The sequence below is a fragment of the Mandrillus leucophaeus genome, unplaced genomic scaffold, assembly GCF_000951045.1.
Source record: "Mandrillus leucophaeus isolate KB7577 unplaced genomic scaffold, Mleu.le_1.0 Scaffold3, whole genome shotgun sequence".
NCBI classification, from domain to species: Eukaryota; Metazoa; Chordata; class Mammalia; order Primates; family Cercopithecidae; genus Mandrillus; species Mandrillus leucophaeus.
Window position 1 is genome coordinate 3,016,802 of NW_012103142.1, and position 10,009 is coordinate 3,026,810.

At 42.8% G+C, this 10,009-nt stretch overlaps 1 protein-coding gene across 3 annotated transcripts in view; it reads right to left on the bottom strand.

Annotated features, from left to right (window-relative positions):
* Positions 1–3,106: 3,106 nt before the first annotated feature.
* The window catches only part of SLC26A8 (solute carrier family 26 (anion exchanger), member 8), a 108,839-nt gene continuing 101,936 nt past the window's right edge, over positions 3,107–10,009 (bottom strand). For all 3 annotated transcript variants that reach the window (XM_011986578.1, XM_011986579.1, XM_011986580.1), the window contains one exon: positions 3,107–3,937. In XM_011986578.1, the coding sequence (XP_011841968.1) occupies positions 3,485–3,937 (453 nt within the window). In that variant the 3' untranslated portion in view covers positions 3,107–3,484. The remainder of the gene's footprint in view (positions 3,938–10,009) is intronic.

Consider the following 10,009-nt stretch of genomic DNA (forward strand, 5'->3'; position numbering starts at 1 on the left):
AGTTTTCTGGAGAGAAATTCAAGCTGGCAGCAGAAATTTGCATAAGTAGCCAGGAGCCTAATGTTAATCCCCAAGACCATGGGGAAAATGTCTCCAGGCCATGTCAGAGATCTTCACAGCAGCTCCTCCAATCACAAGCCTGGAGGCCCAGGAAGAAAATGTGGCTTCATGGGTCAGGCCCAGGTCCCTGTGCTACGCGCAGCCTAGAGACTTGGTGCCCTGTGTCCCAGCTGCCCTGGTCATGGCTGAAAGGGGCCAACATAGAGCTTGGGCTGTGGCTTCAGAGGGTGGAAGCCCCAAGCCTTGGCAGCTTCCACATGGTGTTGAGCCTGTGGGTGCACGGAAGTCAAGAATTGAGGTTTGGGAACCTCTGCCTGGATTTCAGAAGATGTATGGAAATGCCTGGATGCCCAGGCAAAAGATTGCTATAGGGGTAGGGCCCTCATGGAAAATCTCTGCTAGGGCAGTGCAGAAGGGAAATGTGGGATTGGAGCCCTCACACAGAGTCCCTTCTGGGGCACTGTCTAGTGGAGCTGTGAGAAGAGGGCCACCATCCCCCAGACCCTGGAATGATAGATCCACTGACAGCTTGCACTATGCACCTGGAAAAGCTGCAGACACTCAACACTAGCCCATGAATGCAGCCACGAGAGAGGCTGTACCCTCCGTAGCCACAGGGGTGGGGTTGCCCAAGACCATGGGAACCCACCTCTTGCATAACCTGGATGTGACACCTGGAGTCAAAGGAGATAATTTTGGAGCTTTGAAATTTGACTGCCCCGCTGGATTTTGGGCTTGCAGAGGCCCTGTACACCCTTCGTTTTGGCCAGTTTCTCCCATTTGGAATGGCTGTATTTACCCAATACCTGTACTCCCATTGTATCTAGGAAGTAACTAACTTGCTTTTGATTTTACAGGCTCATAGCAGGAAGGGACTTGCCTTGTCTCAGATGAGACTTTGGACTGTGGACTTTTGTGTTAATGCTGCAATGAGTTAAGACTTTGGGGGACTGTTGGTAAGCCATGATTTGTTTTGAAACTTGAGGACATGAGATTTAGAGGGGTCAGGGGTGGAAGGGTTTGTTGGAGGCTGTGTCCCCATCAAATCTCAACTTTAATTATATCTCCCAGAATTCCCACGTGCTGTGGGAGGGACCCAGGGGGAGGTAATTGAATCGTGGGGGCGGGTCTTTCCCATGCTGTTCTCATGATAGTGAATAGTCTCACGAGATCTGATGGTTTTATCAGGGATTTCCGCTTTTGCTTCTTCCTATTTTCTCTTGCCACCACCATGTAAGAAGTGCCTTTCACCTCCTGCCATGATTCTGAGGCCTCCCAAGCCATGTGGAACTGTAAGTTCAATTAAACCTTTTTCTTCCCAGTCTCAGATATGTCTTTATCAGTAGCATGAAAATGGTCTAATACACCTCCTTTCTTTATAAATTACCTAGTCTCAGGTAGTGTCTTTATAACAGTGTGAAAACAGACTAATACAGCCTTGTTGCAGTTGTAGCAGAAAGGACCCAAGTCTAGACTCTACGACTTAATGGCACAAGTGTCAGAAGCCATTGATTCTCTGTTTACAGACTTTAATGGACACATGGGACTAGAAGGGAACTGGAGTGAGAAGGCAGCAACCTGCAGAAAATGGGCTCTCTGTGCACTTCTTAGTCTCCTGTTATAAATATGAAATGTTTCCTTGGCTTTGGCAGATTTCTGTGCCTGTCCCTGCCATCCTGACAACTTATTCCTGGTTTGACATTTCTAGTTGAGCCCTTGGTATCATAGGCTCCATCTAGTTGTGCCCCAGATGTTCTCATCCATGGCCACCGCTCTTGGGTTCCCATTTGTTCCTGCCCTTCTAGCAATCATTGGAATTTACTTTAAGCCTAACTCCTACTCATCCTTCAGATCTCAAGTCATATGTCATTGCCTTAGGAAGAACTTCCTTGAGACTCAAGACTAGATCAGGTCCTCTTGATACATGCCCCAAGAGTTTCTTGTGTTTCATCTTCACAATTTGTAATTTATTACTTTTCACAACTTGTAATTATTTTTGTCATCTGTTCTATACCCATCCTGTATCTTCAGCACCTGGGACAGTGCTTAGCACAGAGTAGGCCTTCAATGAATGTGTTCAGTAAACATGAAACAATGAAGCTTGTGACTTTGGCCCCTACCTCTTTTTGTATTTACAAGGTCATGTTGCACATTATATCTCAGTTTTATGCGTGTATAAATTAGGATAATATTATTTTACCTACCTCACAGTTCAAGATGCAACGCATGTAGCAGATGCTTAACAAAATGCTTCTACAATGGGTGAATGCATATGCTATCTTTATGATAAAAGAAATCTATATTTTAACTAAGATTTATTTCACTTAACAAGATAAATGGAGTACCGAAGCAGGAGTCGTCATGTTTTTTGAGCTGGAAATAAAATTCAGGATTTCATATACCTTTGCCCAGGGGTCTATGTTTCTCTTCTGGTCATACTTTAATACTAGACATATTTTAAATGGGGAAGGGGGAAATTTTTTGAATGGATTTGGACAAAACTAGTAATGATTGACTTTTCCAACTTCTAGGCTGGTTGTGGCTGTCACAGATTTTAACTCCTTGGTGCACCAAGAGTACAGATTCCAAATTGCCTATATCTTAAAAACTTGTAAGAAAGAAGCAATGGTGAATCTGAATGGTGAATGTGAATCTGAACCCCAGGGAGAGTTCCACAAAGGGAACTCATAAAGGGAATTCCCATCAGTTGGTACAGCTCATTGGCCTTATGAAACCAGTGGCAGGATAAGATCTTGACCTCTGAGAATGACAGCAAAAGTGCTCTCAGTTTAGCAGGACGTTGTACTACAAGTCTCACAGGCTGGCTTGCTTTTGACCCGGATTAACCTACCTGTTTTCCCCGTTTCCCCTATCAGTACAGGGAAGATACCTTGCATATAAAATCAAATGCTACTTAATTTTTTTTTCTCTTGTTCATCTCTTCTCCACCATGTCCACTCCCTTCTGGGATCTCTCCCATTTGACATTTCCTTCAGGATACAGAATACAGAGAAGGGAGAAGGTGCAGGAAGGATCCAAATGTTACTAGAGTTATACATTTTATTTGAGCTTCATCTCTTTGGAGAAAGGGGAACAGGGATGAGAGGATTAAGTTAGAGATGGTCTGGCACAAAGCCCAGAGATGTGGGGTGTGTGAAGAAGGAAATTCATGACTAGAATATATGCTGAAGGTGAAATGAGGGGAGCCTGGATAGGGAATTAAGAGATAATTGTTGGCATTTAGTAATGTGATCTGGGAGTGTGATCCCAGTGCAGAACAAGGAAGAAGGCCGGCAGGTGGTAGGAGTCACAGTCAGGAAGGAAGTACTGCTAGTTCAATCCAATCTAGGTCTCTGGACAATTGACCCCTTTTGGATAGAAGGATTTGCCAGGATTATCTGACCCCTTATTTCCAGTTCATCTCCTAGACATCTTCATTGCTGTTGCCCTCCGGTGAGTATGAATCCATAGGATGGCGTCTTCTCTCCACTGACCATGTCCGAGGCTGAGTCTGAGACTGGGTGGAAGCCGTACGCGGATGATACGTAGGCCAGTAATGCCGCTGAGGGAAAGTGTGAGCTCTTGATCTAGATTTGGGGTCAGGCTCCATCTCGGGCTCAGTCTCAGGCTGGGGCTCCGTCTCGGTCTCGGTCTCAGTCTCAGCCTTGGGCTCCATTTCAGGCTCCAGCTCTGACTCAGGCTCCAGTTCCTGATCCAGGTCTAGGTCTAGACCCAGCCCAGCCTCTTGTTCTGACTCCAGCTCCAAATCCAACTCCGACTCCTCTTCTATAGGCTGTTGGATCTTGGTGAAGCCTGGACTTACATTTTTTTGGCTTCCTAGAAAACTGCTGCTCATTTTATATATTGAGTTGTCATTCTGAAATACAATTAGGTAGGTTAAAATTTCTAATTAAATTTAACTTTCTGCTGAACGCAGTGGCTCATACCTTTAATCCCAGCACTTTGGGAGGCTGGGGCAGGAGAATCACTTTAGCCCAGGAGTTCAAGGTCAGCCTGGGCAACATAGTGAAACTTCTATCTCTACAAATAATAATAACAATAATAATAATTTTAAAAACTAGCTGGGCATGATGGCACATGCCTGTAGTCCTGGCTACCCAGGAGGCTGAGGCAGGAGGATCGCTTGAGGCCGAGACTGCAGTGAGCTGTGTTTGCATCACTGCACTCCAGCCTGAGCAACAGAGTGAGACTTTGTCGCAAAAAACAAACAAACAAAACCCAGACTTTTAATCTTTGAGCAGTCAAGGAATTTCAGAATACAACAGGACTTAAGGTACCAGAACCATGGGTTCCTTGCAGAGTAGAAAATATTTCTTACCTAAGTCTACTTTTCTTTTTATTATGGTTATTAATTTTGACACAGAGTCTTGCTCTGTTGCCCAGACTGGAGTGCAGTGGCATGATCTTGACTCACTGCAAACCTCTACTTCCCGAATTCAAGTGATTCTCTTGCCTCAGCCTCCCAAGTAGTTGGGACTACAGATATGCACCACCACGACTGGCTAATTTTTGTATTTTTAGTAGAGACAGGGTTTCACCATGTTGGCCAGGCTGGTCTTGAACTCCTGAACTCAAGTGATCTGCCTGCCTCAGCCTCCCAAAGTGCTGGGATTACGAGCATGAGCCACTGCACCCAGCCTTTATTTATTTTTTATTAAAAATTTTTAAAAATTTTTCTTTAAAATGCCAATGATATCATCCTTAAATCTGCTTTTCATCTTCCTTCTAACCTCTGGTTTCTCAGTTACTCACTATTCTTCAGACTCAATCAATTTCCAACTTAGAATTTCTCTGGCTTTTCTAGCTAGACCGGATTTCACGAGCAACCATTTAAAACAGCAATGGACTTAACAACATTCTGAAACATCTTGTCTTCTTGATCTTACTTGTCTTGCCAACCCCCAGTGCAATCCTTGACAGGGCATATAAGGCTGTGTGTGACCTGGCCTCTTGCCATTCTTCTTTAGCTTTATTCCAGCTGTGGTCCCCGCCCTTTGCTCTCACCATAAAGTTACCCAGAGTTGCCTGACTACTGCTCAGTTTTGTGCATGCCGCTCCTTTTGCCTGACTTGTCCTCCTCCATCTTGTCCACATCCACTTAGTCATCACTCCAGATTCAGAGCTAAGATGACCAGGCAGGACCACAGCTTCTTTTGTGTTCCAGCTACACCTCATTCACACTTTCATCATAGTACCAGTAATGTATTGCTTTATTTATTTACAAACCTACTCCTTACTAGACTCTAAGCTTGTAGAATATGACAGGGCCTGGTTCTTGATATCCCCAGTAGCAGACACTGAGCTTGTCACATAGCAGGCACCCACAGGCCTTGCATAAGCCTTGAATCAGCCTGTAGCACCATTCCTCCAAATTAATCACTTCACCTTTCCTGAAACATTTTCTTCTCAACCACCATATGACACTCTTCTGCTTTTTCTCATTCCTTCCTGCTTGCTGCTTCTTGGTCTCTTTACTGTCTCCTCTGCTTCTATTGGACTTCTAGGTGTTGGTATGCCCCAGCGCTTGATCATGGAACCTTTCTCTTCTCTATCTATGCTCTCTCCATAGGGACTTTTATTCTGGGCCCATAATTTTTGTTACCATCTGTAGGCTGATGCTGATGATTCTTTGATTATAACCCTTCCCCGATCTGCAGGTTCTTATATTCACTTCCATTCTTGACATCTCCATTTGAATGTTTAATAGGCAATTTTTTTTTTTTTTTTTTGAGTATTGTTCTGTTGCCTAGGCTGGAGTACAGTGGCATGATCTTGGCTCACTGCAACCTCCGCCTCCCAGGTTCAAGTGATTCTCCTGCCTCAGGCTCCCAAGTAGCTGAAATGACAGGTGTGCGCCACCACACCTAACTAATTTTTGTATTTTTAGTCGAGAAGAGGATTCACCATGTTGGCCAGGCTAATCTCGAACTTCTGGCCTCAAGGGATCCACTTGCCTCGCCTCCCAAAGTGCTGGGATTACAGGCATGAGGCCACACCCAGCCCAGGCATTTTGAATTCAATACACATGAAATAGAACTTGCTACTCTCCTAGTCTTCCCTATCTTAAATAGCAGAAAACAATTGACATATTCAATACCAAGTCTTAATATAAGAATGTTAGTACATTAGGAAAATACTTTTTTAAAACATGGTAGATAATGTCCATCTTTTTTTTTTTTTTTTTTGACCAGGTCTTACTCTGTCATCCAGGCTGGGGTGCAGTGGCAAAATCAAAGCTCACTGTGACCTTAAACTATTGGGCTCAAGCAATCCTCCTGCCTCAAGCTCCCAAGTAGCTAGGATTACAGGTATGCACCATCATACCTGGCTGATTTTTAATTAAATAATTTTTTTTCAAGATAGCATCTCACTATGTTGTCCAGGTTGCTCTGAAATTCCTGGCCTCAAGTGATTCTTCTGCCTCAGTCTCCCAAAGTGCTGGCATTACAGGCATGAGTCACTACGCCTAGCTGATATGTCCATCTTAAACCAGCTGTCACCACTAGTCTTTTATTTTTTAACTTTTTTTGAGACAGGGTCTCACTCTGTCGTCCAGGCTGGAGTGCAGTGGCATGATCTCAGCCCACTGCAACCTCCGCTTCCAGGGTTAAAGTGATTCTCGTGCCTTGGCCTCCTGAGTAGCTGGGGTTATAGGCGCGTACCACCACGCCCAGTTAATTTTTTTGTATTTTTAGTAGAGACGGGGTTTTGCCATGTTGGCCAGGCTGATCTCAAACTCCTGGCCTCAAGTGATCCCGCTTGCTTTGGCCTCTCAAAGTGCTAGGATTGCAGGCGTGAGCCACCACACCTGGCCACCACTAATCTTAATAGACACACAAGAATCCTCATTAAATTCAGGAGTAAGACAAGATTCATCATTATGACTTAAATTGTTCTGAGAGGCTTAGTTAATGCAATAATGTATGATATTGAAATAAGAATTCTAACAACTGGAACATAAGAGATTAGTATTATTTTTAGAAAATATTTTCCTATTTGGAAAACCCAAAGGAATTAACAGTGAAACCTCTTAGGAATAGTAAAATGATTCACAAAGGTAGCCAAATAATTTAATAAAAACCAGTGAGTTTTCTATATGTTAGCAATTGCCAGTTAGAAAATATAATGGAAATGGCCAGGTGTGGTGGCTCATGCCTGTAATCCCAGCACTTTGGGAGGTGGAGGTGGGTGGATTGCTTGAGCCCAGGAGTTCAAGACCAGCCTGGGCAACATGGCAAAACCCCATCTCTGTGAAAAATACAAATATTAGCTGGGCATAGTGGTGTGTGTCTGTACTCCCAAATACTCAGGAGGTTGAGGTTGGAGGATTGCTTGAGCCTGAGAGGCTGAGGCTGTGGTGCACTGTGATCATGCCACTGCACTTCAGCCTGGGTGACAGAGTGACACCCTGTCTCAAAAAAACCAAAAAGTAAAACATATAAAGTATCTAGGATTTTCCTATGTGAAGAAAGTCACAAAACCTTACTATGCATGAAACATTTAAGAAGACAGTAAACATTGTAGAGACAGTTTATGTTTCTGGCTAAGAAGAATGAATACTATAAAGATATAAATTCTCAAGTAATTTTATATTTTTAATACAACTCTAATGATTATTTCAGTAAGATTTGTTTTTGTGGGGTGGAGACCTGACAAAAGATTCAAACGTTGGTTTGGAAGAATAAATTGGTGAGAATGACTTAGCAAATTTTGAAATAGAACACTGATGACATAGGACTTCTTAACCAAATGTTAAAGTGTATTATACAGCAATAGCAACAAAAACAGTGTGATAGCCAGGCGTGGTGGCTCACACCTGTAATCCCAGGATTTTGGGAGGCTGAGGTGGGCAGATCACCTGAGGTCAGGTGTTTGAGACCAGCCTGGGCAACATGGTGAAACCTTGTCTCTACTAAAAATACAAAAATTAGCCAGGTGTGGTGGTGCACGCCTGTAATCCCAGCTACTCAGGAGGCTGAGGCAGGAGAATCACTTGAACCTGGGAGGTGGAGGTTGCAGTGAGCCGAGATCCATTCTGCATTCCAGTCTGCATTCCAGACTGGGCAACACAGTGAGACTCTCTCAAAAAAAAAACAAAAAAAAACCCAAAAAAAACAAAAACAAAAAACACTGTGATACTGAAGCTATACAGAACAATGAAATCCACAACTAAGCTAGAAATACAGTTTAGTTTTCATAAGAATATAATATTTTATGAAAATAACATATCAGTAGGGGAAAGAAGGCTTATTCAATAGATGGTTGGATGGTGCTATGATTTGCATATGTGACTTCCAAAATCCATGTTGAAACTTAATCCACATTGTGATGGTATTAAGAGGTGAGGCCTTTTGGGAGTAAAAAGTCATAAGGGCTCTGCCCTTGTGAATGGATTAGTGCCTTATAAAAGAGTTGGAGGGAGCTAGCATAGGCACTTTTGTCCTTCCACCTTCTGATACATGAGGATGCTGCTGAGAGAAGATGGAACAAGCCCTCAGCAGACACTGAAACTGCCAGGGCCTTGATCTTGGACTTCTCACATTCAGAACTGTGAGAAATAAATATCTATTATGTACAAATTACCCAGTCTCAGATATTTTGTTATAGTAGCACTAATGAACTAAGATAGATGGTACATAGCCCAAAATAATTAGCTATATAGATAAAAAATAAAGATTAAGGCCAGGTGCAGTGGCTTACACCTGTAATCCCAGCACTTTGGGAGGCTGAGGCGGGTGGATCACGAGGTCAGGAGTTTGAGACCAGCCTGGCCAACATAGTGAAACCCCGTCTCTACTAAAAATACAAAAATTAGCGGGGTGTGGTGGCAGGCGCCTGTAGTCCCAGCTACCTGGGAGGCTGAGGAGGGAGAATCACTTGAACCCGGGAGGCAGAGGTTGCAGTGAGCCAAGGCCACGCCATTGCACTCCAGCCTGGGTGACAGAGTGAGGCTCTGTCTCAAAAATAAAAAAAAAAATGAAGATTACCCTCTAATACCTGTACACTGAAATACATTCTATTTACATTAAAGAGTATAATACATAAAAAATAAAAACATAAAAATCTAGAAAATATGTCTTATTTACCTTCTAAGTGGGACTTTCTAAATAAAAAGTAAATATAAATAAGAAAAGGAAATATTAATAGATATGACTAAATATGTAAAAACAAATGTTGAGTATCATAATTATAAACAAAAAATAGAGAAACTTCCATTTATAATAGAAGCAGATGGCATAATTCAAACCAATTGATTAGTTAATATTACTAATTATTAGTTACAATACTAATAGTTATTACTAATTAACTACTAACTAGTTGTTTTTTATTAACTACCAGTTAACTAGTTATGTGTGTTTGTTGTTGTTGTTTTGTTTTGTTCTGTTTTTAGACAGAGTCTTGCTCTGTCACCCAGGCTGGAGTGCAGTGGCGCGATCTCGGCTCACTGCAACCTCTGCCTTCTGGGTTCAAGCGATTCACCTGACTCAGTCTCTCAAGTAGCTGGGACTACAGGTGTGTGCCACCTCGCCCGGCTAATTTTTTTGTATTTTTAGTAGAGACAGGGTTTCACCATGTTGGCCAGGCTGGTTTTGAACTCCTGACCTCAAGTGATCCACCTGTCTTGGCCTCCCAAAGTGCTGGGATTACAGGTGCATGCCACGACGCCTGGCTAATTTTTTTTTATTTTTAGTAGAGATGGGGTTCACCATGTTAGCCAGGATGGTCTTGATCTCCTGACCTAGTGATTCGCCCATGTTGGCCTACCAAAGTGCTGGGATTACAGGCGTGAGCCACCATACCTGGCCCTTGTTTCAGATGTGGTGTCTCATTTCATCAACTAGGCTTTGTTTAATAATTTCTAGTCATTAGATGATATTAGATAATATTTTAGTGCCCATCTGTTTTAATTTCTTTTTTTTTTTTTTTT